This window comes from Prionailurus bengalensis, chromosome B1 (assembly GCF_016509475.1).
Source record: "Prionailurus bengalensis isolate Pbe53 chromosome B1, Fcat_Pben_1.1_paternal_pri, whole genome shotgun sequence".
Classification (NCBI taxonomy): domain Eukaryota; kingdom Metazoa; phylum Chordata; class Mammalia; order Carnivora; family Felidae; genus Prionailurus; species Prionailurus bengalensis.
In genome coordinates, this window is record NC_057344.1 from 165,735,155 (window position 1) to 165,757,690 (window position 22,536).

Sequence of the window (22,536 nt, forward strand, 5' to 3'; positions counted from 1 at the left end):
TTTATTTATTTATTTATTTATTTATTTATTTATTTATTAATGTTTATTTTTGAGAGAGAGAGGTGGGGGGAGGGCAGAGAGAGAGAGGGAGACACAGAATCTGAAGCGGCCTCCAGGCTCTGAGCTGTCAGCACAGAGCCCGATGCGGGGCTGGAACCCATGAACCACGAGATCATGACCTGAGCTGAAGTCGGATGCTTAACTGACTGAGCCACCCAGGCACCCCATAAATGAAGTTTGATTAAGTATTTAGTTGCCTTTAGAAATAAAGAAGCCAAATAATAGTAAGTAATAAGTGTGCTAAAATTCTTACACTTTAAAAAGCAATAAAACAGAAGGGTAAAATGTAGTATAGAGGGAACTGCAGTAGACCAAGTAAGGAGACCTGAGTCTAGCTGTAACTTCTCTAGTCTGTTTTGCACATCTGTAAGATAAGAAGGTTGGATTAGAAGATGATCTGTACAATTCTCCACATTTATGATCCAGTTATTCTATTTTGTAATGGTTCTCCATTTTTTAAAGTTTTATTTATTTTTGAAAGAAAGAGACAGCGTGTGTGCATGCAGGGGTAGGGGCAGAGAGAAAAGGAGAGAGAGAATCCCAAGCAGGCTCTGTGCTAATATCACAGAGCCTGTTTTTTGACTATTAAACACACTCTCATCTTAAAGCTAGAGACTGGGGGGGGGGGGGGGGGGGGGGTTATCGGCGGAGAGGTATTTGACATTCCTAGCTTCTGTTTCTTGCTGTTTCGCTGAAAACTTGAGAACTTATTTTTTAGTCATTCTGTATTGTTTTGCTTTTTGGTTTTCTCTGCCTGATTTACTTGTGCTTGCAGCTCTCCTTTTGTGAACAGTGATATTTAACATCAATTTCCCGGGGAATTGGGGATCTTAAAGAATGTCCTTATAAAGAGCACTGAGATATTTACAGGAAAAATGCTGTGGATAGAAGATGATATTGAGTCAGGATCCAAAGCTTCTAGCAAATAGGAGAAGTGTATGCTATGAAACCCAATTATTAAGAAACACGTTTTTCAGTAACTGTTTCCCCACATGTCTAGCACTTCTAGAAATTGCAAAACCTTGTGTATCGGTTCTGAAAGGACGCTTCGAGATATCTTGTTGAAATATCTCATGCTGTTGTGTGTGGTGATTTGCGATCGGGGGAATTGTGAGTGTACTTTCTTCAACTAATCTCATAGCCCAGTAATGTGAAGGGGAAAGTCAGGTAGTTACACCCTGTTTTTTTAAGTTGTGCTTCTCCAAAGCAGATTTTCTAAGCAAAGGATAATAAGCATGAAATTACAAGATGGGTTTCTTGAATCTTCTCTATGGCATTGATACTTGCTATTAGATTGGAAACATTTTCTTAACTTGGATTTTAGGATAAAGAAGGTGGTTTTATGGTAAGAGATTCCAGTCAGCCGGGCATGTACACGGTCTCCCTTTATACAAAGTTCGGAGGGTAAGTAATCAATCGATCAAGCTCTCTCTCTCTCTTTAAGAGTTTTTATATGAAGTTCCTGTGTAGTTTTTATGGATTCCTAATGTTCAAACATTATGCTGCATTTCAGCATGAAACAAGAAAATCTGCACTTGATTTCTAAAATCTATCCTATTTTTTGTGTTCATATTTCTTTATATCCATATTTCCTGTACTTGGTAATCTTCCTTATGGTTTTCCATATATATCCATTGAGAATGTCTATGGAAACGTTAGCAACATTCAAGAAATGAGTACCGTGCACTGCACTAAGCACTAAGGTGGCACAGCGAACAAAGTAGACACAGACCCTGCCTTCCTATAGCTTAGTGGGGGATTCAGACAAGCAACCAGGCAGTTGTGGTAGCATGTGAGTAAGTATTATGCTCGGAGAGCAATGTGTGTATGGGGGGGGGGAGGGGAGTACATGGCCCAGACACATCCAAGTTAGTCACCAGTGTTTTCTAGGGACATCTAGACAGACCTGGTGGGTAATGCAGGCAGAAGGTGGGGGGAAGGGAAAGAGTGTTTCTGACTTAGGAAACTGGACCCAGAATTGAGGGAGGATATGATGAGTTCCAGGAACTGACAAAAGAGTATTTTAGCCAGAATGGAAGGGGGTGGTGAAGGGAGGAAAGAGAACCCTAAGAGATAAAAGTAGAGGTCAGGTCACGCCAGTGTCAAGGAGCTTTATTTTAAGAGCAGAGGGAATTCTCTTGAAAGAATTTTTAGCAAGACATGACTCGAGAAGATCTGTGTTCTAGAAAGATATCTAAAATAGAATTTATACATTTTTTAGAAGTGGGTTGGTTCACTTTTAGAAGTATAAGTCTTGTAGACATTTGCACATTTACATTAATAGCAGGGACAAAAAACAGTAGCCAGCTAAGAGGTATTTTAAGACTTTTACGTGTTGGTAAATGGAGTTGGTAAATTTTCTCTTTCACAATCTCATGCAAGGGCCAAGTACATTACCAGTGACCACTTTAAAAACTTCCACCTGTTAATGTGACAGGTGAAGCTAAGAAGAACGTGGGGAAAAAATAAAAGTTGTGCAGAGACTAGAAGGGGCCATATGTAGGGACCTGTGGTTTCTTGGTGGAAAACATCTTAAGAGTGATGTTACGTTATTACAATTTGGTGCTAACACAATTTGATTTTTGTTTCAGAGAAGGCTCGTCGGGTTTCAGGCATTATCATATAAAGGAAACAACAACATCCCCAAAGAAGTATTATCTCGCAGAAAAACATGCATTTGGTTCAATTCCTGAGATTATTGAATATCATAAGCACAATGCAGCAGGTACATGATCTGTTAAAACATTTTTCAAATATAGGGTAGGGATTACAGTGGTCAGACATTGTCAGGCGAACGTGATAACCACTCCACTACGGAGACCCCACGGCTACATGGTCAGACATTGTGATGAATTCTTCCTTGAACAGTTTCAGTTTGTAGTTAATTGTAGAGTGTGATTGATTTAAAATTATTGCAGGGGCGCCTGGGTGGCGCAGTCGGTTAAGCGTCCGACTTCAGCCAGGTCACGATCTCGCGGTCCGTGAGTTCGAGCCCCGCGTCAGGCTCTGGGCTGATGGCTCAGAGCCTGGAGCCTGTTTCCGATTCTGTGTCTCCCTCTCTCTCTGCCCCTCTCCCATTCATGCTCTGTCTCTCTCTGTCCCAAAAATAAATAAACGTTGAAAAAAATAAAATAAAATAAAATAAAATTATTGCATATTAAGGATGTGATATATACAAAGAAAAATGGGAAATAATATTAAGTCTTGTAAAAGGCTGTCTTGGGGCGTCTGGGTGGCTCAGTCGGTTAAGTATCTGACTGTTGGTTCCGCTTAGGTCATGATCTCACAGTTCATGGGATCGAGCCCCATGTTGGGCTCTGCACTGAAAGCCTGGAGCCTGCTTGGGATTCTCTCTCTCCTCTCTCTGCCCCTCCCCTGCTCTCCCACTCTCTCCCTCTTAGAATAAATAAACCTTAAGTTTTTTTAAAAAAAAAGCTGATTTGACCTCAGCTCATGAGTTACTCTTACTGTATATGATGAATGTTCACATTTCTGTCGCTTATACCCTTGGTATTAGCAAAGACTCCTTGCTTGACTAAGCATTAGTCAGGCTCCTAAACCATCTTTTAGACCCATTTATTTATGCACTTTCTTGTAAGATCCAGTTTTAGCAAGAACCCTGCTAAGTCAGTTTCCCCGGAACTCCCACCCTTGATATCCACTCGCACTCAGTATCTGATCAGGTTCCTTATTTCCCACTGGGTGATGTTCGGTCACCCTGGCTTATATTCAGCAAGATCCTGTTGATTGGCGTATCCCAACCCCCTCCCTGCCTAGAGTTCCTCTTAGTAATTTTCCATCCACTGACTGCCCCCCTGCTCCTTGGCTGTAAATTCCCGCTTGTCCATGCTATATTTGGAGTTGAACCCAGTCTCTGTCGAACTCTAAAATCATATTGCAGTGGTTCCTATACCAATCACAATGGTCCCGAATAAAGTCTACCTTACCACCTTTAGAAGTGTCATTGGATAGTTTCTTTTTTTAACAGTATTAAACTAAAACCTAAGATATGTCTATGTCAGGGCTGTCACAGAAGCCGTCAGACAAGCCCAGGGTTTAGGACTATGCTAGGGGCTTCTAAAGACTAGAGTAATTGTGTCCTGAATGAGTTTTCCATCTTGCTGAATCTCTGCTATACTTACCACCGGAGTGGGAACAAACCAAACACCAGAACCAGAAACTACATTGATGCCCGTTTTCTCAGATAATGATAAGAACAGTTATTGAGAGATAATTTAAATAGCATGAAATTCGCCCATTTAAGTATACAGGTGAGTGGTCATTAGTGTGTTTAGAGTGAATTTGCTGGGTTATATGTTAAGTCTGTGTCTAACACGCGAGGAGCTATTTTCGTTATCGATTTATCCCCCAAGAACTTTTTCTTATATCTTATTCTGTTACTTTCTTTTTCAGGGATCACATTCCCTATTTCTTTCATCTCCTTGTATAACAACCGTTACCTCAATTCAGTCATTTAGCAAACATGTATTAAGTGTCTGTTACGTGCCAGGCATTGTGCCTGGTTCTAGGGAGTCTGTGGTGGACTAGAGATAGTCATTGACCCTGTGTCTCTCCAAACTTACTGTCTGGTGGGGGAGACAGAGAAGTATGTAACACTTTAAAGTTACTATGAGATACGCTGTAACTGAAGAAATACAGAGGAAAATGGGTGCTTATAGGAGAGATACTGTTATGCCCAGAATTCGTGATCCCCAAAGACCACTAGGGAGCCGAGTCCGATGCAAAAGCAAAGAGCCTTTATTCGAGCTAGCTCGAGCTCAATCCCCTACCTGCACCGACGCAGCGGTGAGATACCAGGGAAAGAGAGCGAGTTTCAAAAGGACAAAGGTTTTATTGGGGCCTGGGGGCAGTTGGTGAGGTAATGGCTATGGCCTCAGCCGATTGGCTGGGGAGGGGTCCTGGGGAAGGGTCCGGCAGGTGAGGGAGGGTTTACTCAAGGGGAGGAGGTGTGGTCAAGGTGAAGGACACAGAACAAGATGGAGTCGAGGGGAGGAGGTGTGGTCAAGGTGAAGGACACAGAACAAGATGGAGTCGGCTGGCGTAGGCCCGCCCTTTCAATACCTGTGCCATTTCTTCTCATTTAGTGCTGGAAGCAACTTACGTTAAAGGGTTTACCCCACCTCACTGACTTCCAGTAGTTTCTCTTCCAGTTGTTGATATTTTAGAGCCTCTATTTATGCTAAGGTTACTTGTATTGAGTTAGCAAGGTGAATCACTTTAATTTTTAATAGACTACCTTAAATCCCTTTCATAGTTCGGATCTCATTGGAAAACAACATGAAATAATAAGTGATAGTAACTGTTAGAAACCTTTTAACATTTTCAAAAATGTTTGAGAAGCAAATATGCTTGCAGAGAGCTTGATAAACCCTGTAATATTTATTTATTTATTTATTTATTTATTTATTTATTTATTTAAATTTATTTATTTATTTCTGAGAGAAAGTAAGGCAGGGAGGGGCAGAGAGAGAGGAAGAGAGATAGAATCCCAAGCAGGCTCCATACTGTCAGCACAGAGCCCGACCCAGTACTCAAACTCATGAACTGCGAGATCATGACCTGAGCCAAAATCAAGAGTTGGACACTTAACCAACTGAGCCACCCAGGTGCCCCAGAACACGGTAATATTTAAAAGGCAGTGTTTGTTGAGTGAATAAAAGTATTTCTATCTTTAAAAGTTTTTTTATGTTCTGTAAAAATATGAAATGGTCAACTCAAAGTATAGGATTATCTTCTTCCTGCCTGCCTTCCTCTGGTTTTATTTTTCGCTAGCATATAGCAGGGTACTGTATGTACCCACAGAGGATGAGCACTTAGTGGAAAATGAATGGACTTTGTACAGGAGTTTCTAAGGTTTGTGCTTTACCATGCGGAGTGATTAAGAATGAATTCAACTGCACTGCTCTCTCTGACCTCCAGGACTCGTCACAAGGCTGCGGTACCCAGTTAATGTGAGGGAGAAGAATGCACCGACCACTGCAGGATTCAGCTATGGTAACTCATTTCATAGTTGCACTGGCTAACTTTCCTTGAAAAAAATCCACCACCCCAAGACCAGTTTAGATGTTTAGGATTCCACATAGTAGAACTGTTTTCATAGTTTTATAGTATGGGTTTTTAGATGATTGTACTCATAGCTATGGTAACCCTCGATTTTCTGTTTTCATCATTATTCATAATTCAGAAAACTTCCTGTTGGTGAAAAATAAGCCCTGCCATGTTATTTCTAAAATAAACCAAATCTTTCCCTGGTTCTCACTAGCCTTGTTGGTTACTCACAGGAAGTTAAGGATGGGGGTAATAAAGAAGGCATCCACTTGAGGTCTTTGTTGCTTCCAGCAAAAGCCTTTTAAACAGAAGATTAAATTCTTTCCAACCTGATGTAATTGGGGGAAAAAAACAAAAAACAAAACTGAGGGGGAAGAATGCTAAAGGAGGAAGCTTTTTTTTTTTTTTCTAAGCACTTTTAAGCTCTATTATTATTAGCATATTGTTCATCATCTTCTTGCTTTCTGCAGTTCACGTTGCTTGTATTGTGACGGCTCGGAAGGCAGTCCATCATCCCCCAGAGGGTGGAAAGCCACCTTTTGTAGTTTAGATGCACATTGCAAGTCTGCTGTATGTTTTACTGGCAGTTGTACAAGCCTGTAACTTTGACATTGACCTTGGTTGTAGTTTCTTTGTTTCCCGCGGATTCATGCTGTGTTCTCCTTATTAAATGTTATCACTTTCTCCCTCTGTCTCACAGAAAAATGGGAGATCAACCCTTCAGAGCTGACCTTTATGAGGGAACTGGGGAGCGGACTGTTTGGAGTCGTGAGGCTTGGCAAGTGGAGAGCTCAATACAAAGTTGCAATCAAAGCTATTAGGGAAGGTGCCATGTGTGAGGAAGACTTTATAGAAGAAGCTAAAGTGATGATGTAAGTTACTCTGTTCTTTCCCATTGCTCTTTTAGCCTGGCTCCAGCTAATAGCCCTGCTGGTTTCTTTTCCTATAGTAACCATATGTATGCATGACTTCCCTCCCAGGAAGCTCACACACCCGAAGCTGGTACAGCTTTATGGCGTATGCACCCAGCAGAAACCAATTTACATTGTTACGGAGTTCATGGAAAGGGGCTGTCTTCTGAATTTCCTCCGGCAGAGACAAGGTCATTTTAGTAGAGATATGCTGCTGAGCATGTGTCAAGATGTGTGTGAAGGGATGGAGTACCTGGAGAGAAACAGCTTCATCCACAGAGATCTGGTAATCAGAAACCACCTGTGTTCCCATTCGGTGGCCCAGTTCCTTTGTGACACTGGGGCAGCACATGAGCAATGATGTATTAATACCCACTTTCTGTTCTCGACAGTGTCCCATCATTATCTTTAAACTTGGTCAGTTTGACTTGCCTCATAATTTTAACAGAAAGATCTTTAGTAAATCTAATACATCTAATACATAATTACGTAGACAATTGTATAAATAATATGTAATTACATAGGTAATTATTTCTAAGCAACTTACCATGTATTAAGTACTTGAGCCCCGTTAAGAATCTCAGGTGACAGCTAGTCTTTCTGATTGTCATTGATACGTAAGAAAATTAGCTTGAGAGACAGGAAATGACTTGCATAAGGTGATAACGTGGGGAAGTTAAGGGCTGACTATCACTAAATCCCCAGCTCTTTCCCACCGCATACACTGTAAGCTAGAACAGAAGCTACAACAGAAACCCTTGGGTTATTTTCCTTATTTCTCAAATCACTGGGAAAAGATGGAAGCCCATGTTAACTCCTCAAAATACTAGAAAAAGGAATCTATTACTGGTTCTAAATTATTGTGATGGAGATACTTCTTAATTTCTCCTCTCTCTCTCTCTCCCTACCTCCTCCATTTTTTCTTTCGTTTTTTTCTTGTCTGCCTATTCTTCTCAAATGTATCTATTTTCAGCTTGTTGATGGACCTATCAGTTCCTGTTAAACCTTAAAGGTGATTCTTTCATCAAAAAGAATGTGATTTTCCACCTGGGACTTTTTTCCATATTTTAGTTGTTGTTGTTTTTAAGTAGTGCTGGCTTCATGCCCAGCACAGAGCCCAATGTGGGGTTTGAACTCAATACCCTGAGATCAGGACTTGAACTGAGATCAGGAGTTGGAAACTTAACCAACTGAGCCAGTCAAGGGCCCCTTCATATTTTAGTTTTAACTTTTTTGTCATAAAGCATGGATGCATTTCTTCCAGAGTAACAGTAAAGCGTTTACAAAAATTTAACAATCACCTTAAACAGGCATTGCTTTAATAGGTATTTAACACATGTTGACTCATTTAATCATTATAACAACTCTAAGAAGTAGGTACTATTATTATTCTCACTTTACAGATGAGGAAACTGAAGCGCAAATAGGATAAAATAACTTACCAATGATCAAGGAAACTGTGGAGTTGGGATTTGAACCCGGGGAGTTTGGCTCTGGAGTCCATACTGTGGCCACTGTGCAATGCCATCTGTAGTCTTAGATTATAATAAAGAGCTGAAGATTTGTATATGGAAGACTTAGATTCTGTTTCTACATCTGTAAATTGTGGGTGGGTTAGAATACTGGTTTGCTCACAAGACTGCTTCCACCCCCACCCCCAGCTTTACTGAAGTATAATTGACAAAATTGTATAAATTTAAAGTATAGAGCATAACGACTTGATATGTGTACACATTGTAAAATGATTATCACAGTCAAGTTAATTATATCCATATCTCACATGTGGTTAAGAATGCTTAATATTTATTCTTTTAGTAAATTGCGATTAAATAATACAGTGTTATTAATTATAGTTATTGTGCTATACATGAGGTCCTCAGAACATAATGAGTTTCACATTTTTTCTTAAGATTCCTTATATAAATAATGTCATACAGTATTTGTCTTTCTGTCTGGCTCATTTCACTTCGGATAATGCCCTCTATGTTCATCTCTGTTGCCACAATAACAAGATGTTTTTTTACGGCGTATTCCTCTGTGTGTGTGTGTGTATGTGTGTGCATACACCCCACATCAACTTTATTCACTCGCCATTGATGAACAGTTAGATTGTTTCATATCTTAGCTATTGTAATGCTCCTGTGCATATGGGGGTACAGACATCTCTTTGAAGTACTGATTTCATTTCCTTTTGTATATATTTAGAAATGGAATTCCTGGATCATATGGTAGTTCTACTTATAATTTTTTGAGTAGACTCCAATACTGTTTTCCATAATGGCCGTACCAATTTACATTCCCACGAATCATATACAGGGGTTCCACTTTCTCCTCTGTTTCCTCCTTGCCAACTTTTGTTATCTCTCGTGTTTTTGATACTAGCCATCCTGATAGATGTGGAATGATATCTTACTGTGCTTTTGATTTGCATTTCCCTGATGATTGATGATGTTGAGTCCCCTTTCATATACCTGTTGGCCATTTGTATGGGTTTTTTTTTTTTTTTTGAAAAAAATGTGTATTCAGGTTCTTTGCCCCTTTAAAAAATTGATTATTTCCTTTTATTTGGTACTGAGTTGTATGATTTCTTTATATATTTTATATAAACCTCTATTGGTTATATGGTTTTGCAAATACCTTCTCCCAGTCTATAGTTTTCCTTTCTATTTTGTTGACTATTTCCCTTGCTATGCAAAGGTTTTTAGTTTGATGTAGCCTAGTTATTTATTTCTGCTTTTGTTGCTTGTGCTTTTGGTGCCATATCCAAAAATTCATTGCCAAGATCATGTCAAGGGGCTTTCCCCTGTTTTCTTCTAGACCTGGATTCAGGACTTACGTTTAAGTCTTTAATCCATTTCAGGTCAGTTTTTGTGTATGGTGTAAGATAGAGGTCCAATTTCATTATTTTGCATATAGATACCCAATTTTGCCAGCACCATTTATTAAAGAGACTCTGTTTTCCCCACTGTGTGTTCTTGGCCCCTTTGCCAAAGATTAGCTGACCATATATGTATGGATTTATTTCTGGACTCTATATCCTTTTCCGTTGGTCTATATATTTTTGTGCTAGTATCATACTGTTTTGATTACTATAGCTTTGTATTATAGCTTTAAATCAGAACATGTGGTGCCTCTAGTTTTTTTCTTCTTTCTCAAGGTTGTTTTGGCTACTTTATGTCTTTTGTAGTTACATATGAATTTTAGGATTGTTTTTCTATTTCTGTGAATTGTACCAATGGAATTTTGAAAGGGATTACATCAAATGTAGATTGCTTTGGGTGGTATGGACTTTTAAACAATATTAATTCTTGCAACCCATGGACAGGGGGTAGCATTCCATTTATTTGTATTGTTTTTTTTTTTTTTTTCATCAAAAGTTTATGAGTTTTGGATTTTTGCCTTTTTGGTTAAATTTATTTATTTATTCCTAAGTATGTTATTGTATTTGGTGTTATTATAAATGCATTTGTTTTCTTAATTTCTTTCAGATGTTTCATTGTTAGTGTATAGAAATGCAACTGATTTTTGTGTATTGATTTTGTATGATACAACTTTATTGAAATTATTTATTAGTGCTAATATGTTTTTGTTTTTTTTAGAATTTTCTACATGTAAGATCATGTCAACTGCAAACAAAGACAATTTTAATTTTGCTTTCCAATTTGAATGCCTTTTCTTTTTCTTGCTTAATTACCCTGGCTAGGTCTTTTAGTACTATGTTGAATAGATGTGGTGAGTGGACACCATTGTCTGTTCCTGATCTTAGAGGAAAAGCTTTTAGCTTTTCATTGTTGAGTATGATATTAGCTGTGGGTTGGTCATATATGACCTTTATTATGTTGAGGTATATTCCTTTTATACTAACTTGTTGAGAGTTTTTATCATAAAACTCTTTATGATAAATGGGTATTAACTTTTGACAAATGCTTTTTCTGCATCTGTTGAGATAGTCATATGATTTTTATCCTTCATTCTGATAATGTGATATATACATATACATATACCACATTTATTGATTTGCATATGTTGAACCATCCCTGCATCCTGGGGATGAATCCCTTTTGATCATGGCGTATGATCCTTTTAATGTATTGTTGAGTTCTGTTTGCTAATATTTTGTTGATGATCTTTTAAATATCTGTGTTCATCAGGGATATTGACCTATAATTTTCTCTTCTTATAGTGTCCTTGTCTGGCTTTGGTGTCAGGGAAATGCTTACCTCATAAAATGAGTTTGGAAGTATTCTCTCCTCTTCAATATTTTGGAAGAGTTTGAGAAGGATATGTGTTAGTTTTTCTTCACATGTTTTGTAAAATTCAGGGCGCCTGGGTGGCTCAGTCGGCTGAGCATCCGACTTCAGCTCAGGTCATGATCTCACGGTCTGTGAGTTCGAGCCCTGCGTCGGGCTGTGTGCTGACAGCTCAGAGACTGGAGCCTGCTTTGGATTCTGTGTCTCCCTCTCTCTCTCTGCCCCTCTCCTGCTCATGCTCTGTCTCTCTCTGTCTCTCAAAAGGAAATAAACATTAAAAAAAAAATGTTTTGTAAAATTCACCAGTGAAGCCTTCTGGTCTTGGGCTTTTCTTTTACAAGACTGTTTTCAAGATTACAACATATGATTGGGGCAAAGGACTCTGTAAAGTAGAAGATGTGATATGTATATATAGATATAGATATAGATATTATATCTATATCTATATATGTAAAACATTCCTTGTTCTTATTATGCTTAGCAATGATAAAGAACTTCTCTTTGTCATATTGAAAGTTGTGAATTAAGCACCTTCCTCTTTTTTTGTACTTTCAAAAGTGATGAAAATTGAATGCCTACAGGAGTATGGCAGACTACATCTGTCCACACAGGCCATATCTTGGTGAAAGCAATTTTGATAATTTTGTGCTTATGATATTGACATCACTGTGGTAGTTTTGTGTCACCCCTGAAGGGAAGATTCTGATGCTCCTGTCTTTTGAGCAAAGAATGCTGTTGACCATGAAGTGAAGGCATTAGAAGGCATCTCCGTAGGAAAAGGGGGAAATCTGGGGAACTTTAGAAGAGACTCTTAAAATGCATTCAGCAGGAATAATTTCATATAAGTGGCTGCCACATACAGAGAATAAAATGCTAGAAGTATCAGGAATAAAAATGCACCTGGGTGGCTCAATCAGTTAAGCCTTGGACTTTGGCTCAGGTCATGATTTCATGGTTTGCTCACCATCAGGTGAGCTCAAGCCCCACATAGGTGAGCTTGAGCCCCGCGTCTCTCTCTCTCCCTCTCTCTGTCTCTGCTCTCATGGGATTCTGTCTCTCTCCCTCTCTCTCTGCCCCTCACTCACTTGTCCCCTTTCTCTCAAAAAAGAAAATGCATCTTAGCCCACAGGTTATGGCATTAAAAATATTGTTACCATGTTTTCCTTCGGAGAAGTACTATCTTTTTACAAAACTGTTTTCTTGAAATTTAAAGAATGGGCAAGAGAATACAAATTAAATAATCCAGAATTGTTTTTGACCAATTTCATGTATCATACTACAATATACTGGAAACATTATGAATGACAAGGCAAACTATTTTGCACATGGCTGGGTTTTTTTTGGTTTTTTTTTTTGTTTTTTTTTTTGACTGAGAACAGGACAACCAGTCATTGAGCAAAACTATTGGGTAAAAGATTAATTACCTATCAGTTACCTTTGTTGTTTGTCATTAAACTCACCTAGTGAGAACCTAGATTAAGGACTTCGAGAGATGTCATTATCAGGGCACCTGGGTGGCTCAGTCGGTTAGGTGTCTGACTCTTAGTTTCGGCTCAGGTCATGATCTCACAGTTCATGAGATGGAGCCCCACCTCGGGTGCTGACAGTGCAGAGCCTGTTTGGGTTTCTCGCTCTCTGTCCCTCGCCCATTCATGTGCATGTGCATGCTTGCGCTCTCTCAATGTCTCTCTCTCTCTCTCAAAATAAATAGGCTTAAAAAAAGAGAGATATTATCAGTAAGAAAATCTCACAGTTTAATAAAAATAGGAATGGGAGGGGGGGAAGTAGGTTGATCTGGTTAGTCCTCATTTGGGTCTGACAATTGGTGACGTCATGTAATAATGCTCTATTGCACATACGACCTGCTGACCTGTCTTCCTACCCATTTTTTCAAATATATGTTGGAGACAATTCCACGGGGATAAAAACAATTTATGAAGAGACATTTCCACCTTCTGTAAATGTTGACTGGGCTATATTAAGTTTAATATAAACAGAATTTATATTTTTTTACTTTGTAGAACTTTGTAACTCTTATACCATTGAAACGTTATTTTCCAGGCTGCCAGAAATTGTCTAGTAAATGAGGCGGGAGTTGTGAAAGTATCTGATTTTGGAATGGCCAGGTAAGGCTGAGTCTATATGAACGTTTTCTATCAGTTTTGGATTAAATTAATATGAGACGGCGACCTTTGAAGGTACAGAAAGCCTGGCTTTTTCTTTGCAGTTTGACTGTGTCAGCTTCTTTCTCTGAGGCCTATTTAAGAGCTGTTTTTAAACCACATCTTTTGTTCTATTAGCAAAATATCTGTAGTACTCATCATTTTCATAGGCAGACTAATTGTTTTTTCTGCTTTTTAGTGTGTTTTGATATAAGGAAATAAAATAAATTAGATTATCTGTATTTTGAAAAATTTCTTTGCTGAACGTATCCATTTTACTGCTACCTTGGGCTTTTTCTCAGGTCAACAAATTGTGGAGAAATTATGACTTCTTCATGCTTTATTATGTGGCTTCAGGTGATAGTCACATTAGCTTGTAGAATTAATAAGCATGGGAATAATCTGCACTGACGAAGGAGAAAGGAAATCTTGTTCACGGTTCTGTGATAAATGAATTCATTAAAAAAGCGTACATTGCAATGTTAATAATTCTCTCCACTAGGTGGTAGTATAGCATGTTAAATATGTTACTTTCATTTTTTTCCTTGGTTTGGGTTAGATTTCTAGAATCTTTTGTTTTCACAGAAAATGTATTTAGGGGTAAAGTTCTTAGAATACCCAAATCTGTTGTGTTTTTATTCTCATAATTTTTGTAATTTTAATGGTGTGTTAGAAAAGACCTTGAAAACATACTGTTTGTCCTTTTCCTCCTCTCTGTCCATTCACTCATCCGTACATCCATCCGTAAAGAAATTAGGTGCCTACTGTGTACCAGGGTGTTAGGCTGAACCAGAGCAGAGAATAAGGCATATGGGTCCTTGCCCGCATGTGGCTTATATTCAGGAGGAGAGAGAGAGACATAGACCTGAGACAATCATGGAGAAGGGAAAACACAGTGGTGTGACAGAGCAGGGATCAGCACACCATGGCCTCTGGCCCAGATGTGACCCAACACCTCTTTATTCAGCTTGTGGGCCAACAGTGGTTTTCCAAATTTTAAATGATTGGCAAAACTTAAAAGAAGTTCGTGACACGTGAAAATTATCTGAAATTCAGATGTCAGTGTGCGTAAATACTTACGTGTTGTCTGTGGCTGCTTTCACACTACAAAGGCAGAGTTGGATAGTGGTGGCAGAGGCTGTATCACCTGAAAAACCTGAAATATTTATCACGTGACCCATTACAGAAGAAGTTTGCTCATCCCTAAGATAGAGGTCACTTGGGGCTAGTGGGGGCAGTGATGGTGTGGGGCGGGGTCATAGTAGCTGTGGTGCTTTGGAAGACAGACCTCTTTGTGTTTTTTTCTTTTTGTTTTTTGTTTGTTTTCTTCTCACATTTGTATTTCCATTCTGGTTAACATACAGCACAATATTGGTTTCAGGAACAGAATTCAGTGATTCATCATTTACATACAATACCCAGCGCTCATCACAAGTATCCTCCTTAATCCCCATCACCTATGTAGCCCATCTCCCACCCACCTCCCTCTATCAGCCCTGTTCGTTCTCTGTCATTAAGAGTGTCTTATGGTTTGTTTCCCTGTCTCCACCTCCCCCATATGTTCATCCGTTTTGTTTCTTAAGCCGTATGAGTGAGATCATATGGTATTTGTCTTTTTCTGACCGACTTACTTTGCTTAGCATAATATACTCCAGCTCCATCCACATCATTGCAAATGGCAAGATTTCATTCTTTTTGATGCCTGAGTAATGTTCCATTGTATATATGTACCACGTCTTCTTTATCCATTTATCAGTCAATGGACGCTTTGGCTGTCTCCTTAGTTGCGCTATTGTTGATAGTTTTGCTATGCTGGGGTGCACGTGCCCCTTTGAATCTGTATTTTTTTTTAATTTTTTTTTTCAACGTTTATTTATTTTTGAGACAGAGAGAGACAGTGCATGAACGGGGGAGGGGCAGAGAGAGAGGGAGACACAGAATCGGAAACAGGCTCCAGGCTCTGAGCCCGACGCGGGGCTCGAACTCCCGGACTGCGAGATCGTGACCTGGCTGAGGTCGGACGCTCAACCGACTGCGCCACCCAGGCGCCCCTGAATCTGTATTTTTGTATCCTTTAGGTAAATACCTAGTAGTGTGACTGCTGGATCATAGGGTAGTTCTATTTTCAGTTTTTTGAGGAACCTCCACCCTGTTTCCCAGAGCAGCTACACCAGTTTGCATTCCCACCAACAGTGCAAGAGGGTTGCCCCTTCTCTGCATCCTCACCAACACCTGTTGTTTCTTGTGTTGTTTCTTGTGTTGTTCATTTCAGCCATTCTGATGTGAGGCGTGAGGTGGTATCTCAGTGTGGTTTTGATTTGCATTTCCCTGATGATGAGTGACGTTGAGCATCTTTTCATGTGTCTGTTAGCCATCTGAATGTCTTCTTTGGAAAATGCCTACTCGTGTCGCAAGACCTCTTTGAGACCAGGATATTTGAACTGAGACCAAAAAGGCAGAAATAGCCAATTAGGTGGAAATCTGAGGCTAAAATATTCCAGGTGGAAGAAACAGCAAATATAAAAGCTTGAAATCTGGGACAAGCTTGGCCTGCTGAAGGAATCAAAAGAGGGCCAGGGTGGTTAGCCCAGGGCCAGCACAAGGAGCAGGTATGAAGCCACAGAAGGAACAGGTCATACAGGCCATGTTTAGTTCCTAATGAGAACAGGACTGCTGCCTGCCAGGGCAGTACTTACCCCTGCTCTTTATATGCTTTTTATGAAGATTTTCTCTGAGGGGCAGTCCTCCAGTTTCACGTGTTTGATTTTCACAGGTTTGGCTTTCAGAAAATCTGTGCTTTCGCATCAGCCCCTCTAAAGTCCTCATTAAACACTGAATTCCGACTCCCCTGATTGGCAACTTGATCCAGCCCATGGTGGCATTGTTACCATCCTTGTCCATGCAGCAAAGGAATTTTGTGCAATTATGTGAATGTTTTCTCATGGAGCTTTTAGAAATTAACTTGATGTGTTCATGTGATACATAAATGCATTCCTTTTGTAAATACATACAGAACACATAACGGAAAGGGCTGAAGTCCCCATATTCACCGCCCCGATCAAAGGTCCTCCCCCCAGGTAGCCAGAGTTACCAGTTTGTGTGTGTCTATCCAGAAGAACATAAGTAAGCTTGCATAGCAAAAATTACATAGTATTGTTTTGAGTGTGTAATTGTGTGTGTGTGGGGGGGGGGGCAGATGTCATGGCATATAAATATATACTCCACCATTTACATATGTCATTTTGCAATTTGCTGTTTTCATTTGCTGGAGGTTTAAATTGCACTCTGTGGAATTGTGGGGGCTAAAAGCACATGCGTCTCCAAATGCTCTGCACCACTTCCTTTAGAGCAGCTCTGCTTTAGATGTTTTACATGTGGGCCCTTCGGGTTAAATTTTGTTTAAAGAACAAAGTTGCTAACCCCCCCCCCCCCGAAAAAGTTTGCTAACTCTTTTATTGTGTTCTGCCTCTATTATAAAAAACAAACACAACACAGAAACACAAAAGGGCAGGTACTAATGTTACAACGTGCCCATCTCAAGCACATAAATGAAGCTCAGAGGAAGATGGAAATCACCAGGCGTGGCCACTGAGGCAAACATTTAGCTTCAACCGGATGCTTGTTGGACTTCAGTCAACTGTGTTTTTGATTCTAAGAGGAAAGAAAAAAAAAATTGAAGAGCACGTACAAAATGTAGATCATAGCTCAGAGGCATAAACCTATGGCGTGTCTTACTTTAGGTATGTTTTGGATGATCAGTACACAAGTTCTTCTGGTGCAAAATTTCCAGTGAAGTGGTGTCCACCGGAGGTGTTTAATTACAGCCGCTTTAGCAGCAAATCAGACGTCTGGTCATTTGGTAAGAACATGGTCTCTTTTTCCTCGGCTCTGCTCTGAAGAGGAAGTGGGCGCATCCGTGGGTGATCCTTCTCTTTCTTTTTCCAGGTGTTTTAATGTGGGAAATATTCACCGAAGGCAGAATGCCGTTTGAGAAAAACACCAACTATGAAGTGGTAACCATGGTTACTCGTGGCCACCGACTCTATAGGCCGAAGTTGGCATCCAAATACGTGTACGAGATGATGCTGAGGTGTTGGCAGGAGGTAACGATTTTTTGTGTGCTTTCTTCCTGAATCCTGAAAACATGTAGGGATCTGGGCTTGGTAGATTAGTAACGTATAGTCTTCACAGCCTAGTGAGTCAGTGCACGTTTTGTATGATTCCAAACTCTAGGTGGAAAGCCAGCCCTCTCAAATCAGGTCTGAGTAACGGGAAGAAGAATGTGAAGACATGGAAGATGAAAATAAGATAATAAATGCAGGCTGCCACCCCACTCCCAAGTAGAAATCCTGTCCCAGTTGCCTGAGTTAGGGACTCAGGGAATAATCCTGGAGAAGTAGCTCTTCTTTCCGCGGACTTCTTGTAGTGTTGAACTATTACTCTTTCATGAGAGAGGGTTTCTTTCTCCAAACCTCGACTTCCCCAGATCTCTTTACTCATAGTCTTTGGAAGGGTTCCTTCCCCATGTATTAAAATGTCACCTCATAGAAGAGATTAGGCACTAAAATGACTTTTGAAAGATAGTATTAACTCACATATATTGTGTGCTAGGCACGGTACCAAGTGTTTTAGATTTAGTTCTCAAAATAACCTTTTGAGGTACAGAGACTTTTACTGTGACCACTTTGTGGATGAGAAGACCAGGGCCCACGAAGTTGACACTTGTCCAAGGCCACTTTGCTACAGAGAGGCGGAGCCTATGCTCGTGGTCACTTACTATGATGCCTCCAAAGAGCACTGATTGGCATGGGAGTGGCCTGGGCAGGAAGGGCTGCTGGGGGTGGGAGAGGACAGTGTGAGCAAAGGTAAGGTGGTGGTAATGAGTGTGGTGTGTGTACCTGAGGATAGAGATTGGTCTGATAGAGTAGAAAGCCCATGTGAGAGTTTTTGTGGGAAATGAAACTGGATAGCAAGAGGGTGGGGGAGGGGAAGGGTATAGAGGGCACTGCGAATTAGCAGGACTTGATTTTGCAGGCAATAAAGAGCTCTCTTAGCTTCTTGAGTGGGAACACAAAAGCAGTGTAGGAGAAAGGTTTGTCTAGCAATAGTATGTGTAGAATAGAGAAGTCCCATTTGGAGATGCCTGCATGTTCTAGTACCAGACGATCAGTATCTTGCAGTTATTTGAGTTTGAGCAGTGAGAAATTAGTTTTGGAATGGATTCTGGAACCCACAGCTTCTCTTTGATTTTTCGTTGTAGAAACCGGAGGGAAGGCCTTCCTTTGAAGATTTGCTGCGCACGATAGATGAACTAGTCGAATGTGAAGAAACTTTTGGAAGATAAGTGATGGTGTGATCTGTGACGTCCAGATTCCAAAGCATGAGGAAGAAATGGCACTTTGTGGCTAACTTTTAATTTATTTAGCACTCGGATGTGTAGATTGTTTTACTTATAAAGTGGAAACACCTAAAGCATTTGCTTCTAGACCAGCCTGAGCTCTGGCACTGAACCTTTCAGATTATGGAAATGCTGCCTTAGAGATGGCGATGGAAAGCACTCACTTTTATCCATTCCACAGGTATTTGAGTGCCTACCACGTGCGAGGTACCATGCCCAGACCCCAAGGTTTGCCCTTTTTAGGGGTGTACATGGGGCCATGTTAGCTGGTGCCAGTGAAGGTCAGGATATCTGGGAAGAGATAGGGAATTAGAGCCTTGTTCCAGCAACCCTTCTCTTATCTTTGACGTCTGTGGAAATCTGGGCCTGAGGCATTGTCTGGAATGTGGGTTCTGGAAGAATCAGGAACCCATCTTGGATAAGTACCCTTCTTTTGTTTTGAAAACCTCTGTTTTCAAGACTGCGATTAGTATTACATTAAAAAGATTTGTATGCTGTATATATTGTAAATATATAATATATAAAGATATATATTTATAAGAAACATGAGTTGTCTTTTAATTAGCACGTTCAATTCTGTAACACATGAGCTTTCCTTTTTAGGACTAGGGACTGTGCCTTGCAGCTGTCAATTTCTTTTGCCCCAGGGATCAAATATTCCTTATCGAAGAGAAAAAAGTCTGCCATTAATATTCCCTCTCCATTTAGGCAGACATGTTTGGGGGTACCTGTCTAATTTAAGCCCCTAACCAGGCCCATGTTTGGGCTGATTGACCCTGCCCATGGTATCTATCACTAAAAGGGGCTAGGTAAAAGTTGAACTAGGGGTAATCAATCACTTTTTATGGCTTAAGAATCTGCCCCAGGACATAGATGCTGTAAGTGGAGGTGCTGGGCTCTGGGGGAGAATGATGAGAATGTGATGTTCACAACAAAGCCTGCCCCCACTGCAAGCAAGACCCAGGAGCAAGTTCAGCTTCTGGCGGAGAAACCAGGAAAAATGAAGAGAATGGTATATTGAGCCATCTCCCAGATGGTTTTCAGGAGACCTGGTTGGACTTGGATTCCTGGATCAGTGAGTTTGTCCCAGTGAGACAGTTATCTCAGTGAGATAGCCTCATGGTAGACCCTGTGATCAAGTTTGTTTGAGTGGGTTTTTGACTGTTAACAATCTCTGACTAAGACACCAGCTGAGGTGGAAACTTCATTTTCGCTCATGAGCCCAGGGAAGAGAAACAGTTTCTTATCAGTAGCAGAGGCCATGTATTGCCCCATACATTTTTCTTGGTTTTACGGGGGTAGAAAGCTGAGAAACACCCAACACACAGGGCCTTTCTTAAAAATTTTTTTTTCAACTTTTATTTATTTTTGAGGAGAGAGAGCATGAACGGGGGAGGGGCAGAGAGAGAGGGAGACACAGAATCGGAAGCAGGCTCCAGGCTCCGAGCCATCAGCCCAGAGCCTGACGCGGGGCTCGAACTCACGGAGCGCGAGATCGTGACCTGGCTGAAGTCGGACACTTAACCAACTGCCCCACCCAGGCGCCCCCAGGGCCTTTCTTTAAGGAGTTCTGATCACTCTGGGGACTGCCATGGCGTCCCCTGTGCCACAGGTGTTGTGTGAACACAGAACTGTTGCTGGCTGTCTTGAGTAGTGCCTCCCTAAGACCCTGGGGGGCCATCTCTTTCCCTTTGGGTCTGTCCATCCACTGAGAGCTGTCCTTCCGTACCCTCCTTATAATGGAAAAAAAATGATCTTAAGTCTTGTCACTGTCTGTTTGCCACCTTCCTCCTCATCTTCCTGTTTACCTGTACCCCCATCACAAACACATACGTACCTTTTAACTGAATTGTAGCTCATTCAAGGAGTTGACCATATTCGTGATACTCGGGTTTGAGTATGGTTTTTCTGTCTTTCTCCTTCCTTTCTCCTTCACCTTGACCCCTCCCACCCCTCCCTGTCCCTTCCCACACTTCCCTGTTCACCTGGAGGAGCTATGTTCAAAGTGCTGGATGGTGTTGAAGAAAGTGAGGACAGAGTATAATCCTTGTGCTAATCGTTACGTATACTGTTGATGTGGAAAACAAGATGGGTAACACCTGACAATATTTGGGAACCTTTTCTTCAACAATCTTCAAAATTTTCACCGGAACTTAAAAGAAGTTTTTGTATAAAAGCATAAGTAAAGCAAAAAGTGAAGTAAAAATAGAAGAATCCACCCAGAATGCTTAACGAGATCTTAATCTATAAAGCAGGAAATAGGAAAGGCAATGTGAATATGCTGTGTCTTCATTAGAATCGTTCCTTTTAGTTTTAATTCTTGGTTATATTTTCCGAGGGGATGAAGTAGAATTCCTAAGTGCATTTCTTAATTGACATCATTTTTATATTTCTCAGCCATGGCTCGGTCACCTTTTAGGTACCTTACTGAATTGGCTTTCCATCCCCACAAAAAAATGAAGTTTCATAATATGGGCCTTGAGGTGTCAGTACTGAGTGGGAGGACAGAACATTCTAGACTTTATACTTCGATACCTAGAATCTAATTCTCTTTCTACCACTGTGTCCCTTGTCCTATCTGTGCATCCATCTCCTTCTGTGTCCAGAGAAGGCAGCCTGATTTGATGCTTTTTAAGGTCTCTTTTACAAAAATGTTGTTGACTTCTTGAAAATGTTGTTTTCTGGAATCGCCCACACAGTTGGGAATGAGGAACCCATTGCAGCTACCCTCAGAGATCTGGATGTAGATTATTGAACTTTCGTATATAGGCCATTTGGTTGTCATTCACACACTTTTCTCTGAGGTTTTTAGAACAGGAAAATAGGTGGGGTTAGCTTTGCTCGTGAGAAACATCTTGGGTGAGCTATGATTTCAGTTAAAAGATGTGTTTTTGTGACCGAACCACCGCTGAAGAACTGAATGCTGCTTTGTATACTCCCTGCAGAAGTACAACCATGATTCTTTCCACCTGTAAGTACGATGGCTTTGCAGTCATCAGCAGGGCTTGTACTGGGCGTGTTACTTATTCTCGAACTCTGGCAGACGGCATAAAGCTTGTGAAATTTGGAGGATCGTGTCCCCAGATGTTGTGATGGGGTTTTGTGTGTTATTTAAATCACCATCGTAGTGATGTAACTTCAGTAAAGGTTACTTATTGAGACTGCAAAGGGAAACCGACTACTGGCCTTAAATGTACATGCGTGTATGGAAATGCAGTTTGAAAAGTGGTTTTTTTTTTTCTTTAAGTTTTTTCAATGTTTATTTATTTTTGAGACAGAGCGAGAGACAGAGAGCATGAGCAGGGGAAGGGCAAAGAGTAGAGAGGGAGACGCAGAATCTGAAACAGGCTCCAGACTCCGAGCTGACGGCACAGCGCCCAAAGCAGGGCTCAAACCCACAAACCATGAGGTCGTGACCTGCGCCGAAGCTGGACACTTAACTGATTGAGCCACCCAGGCGCCCCTGAAAAGTGTTTGCTTTTAGAGTGATGTGTCGTGTCAAGAACTCAGAGCTGAAGACCAGGAGACCAAGTTGTAGCGTCCGGATTTGCTGCAGCTTTGCTGGGTCACCTTTGGCAACTTCTTAGGTTGGGTCCCTGTCTGTAAAATGGTACCCTCCATCTGCCCACCTCGTCACAAGAGTTCATAAACAGCAGCTAAAAATAACAGGGCCTTCGTGATCTTAA

The 22,536-nt window shown here is 40.7% G+C and overlaps 1 protein-coding gene across 1 annotated transcript in view; it reads left to right on the plus strand.

The window, feature by feature from the left end:
- The window catches only part of TEC (tec protein tyrosine kinase), a 126,731-nt gene extending 107,337 nt beyond the window's left edge, over positions 1-19,394 (plus strand). The window contains exons 10-18 of the mRNA XM_043572716.1: positions 1,385-1,464; positions 2,652-2,785; positions 6,001-6,075; positions 6,830-7,001; positions 7,110-7,326; positions 13,352-13,416; positions 17,193-17,311; positions 17,398-17,555; positions 18,713-19,394. Of these exons, the coding sequence (XP_043428651.1) occupies positions 1,385-1,464; positions 2,652-2,785; positions 6,001-6,075; positions 6,830-7,001; positions 7,110-7,326; positions 13,352-13,416; positions 17,193-17,311; positions 17,398-17,555; positions 18,713-18,796 (1,104 nt within the window). The 3' untranslated portion in view covers positions 18,797-19,394. The remainder of the gene's footprint in view (positions 1-1,384; positions 1,465-2,651; positions 2,786-6,000; positions 6,076-6,829; positions 7,002-7,109; positions 7,327-13,351; positions 13,417-17,192; positions 17,312-17,397; positions 17,556-18,712) is intronic.
- Positions 19,395-22,536: the final 3,142 nt, after the last annotated feature.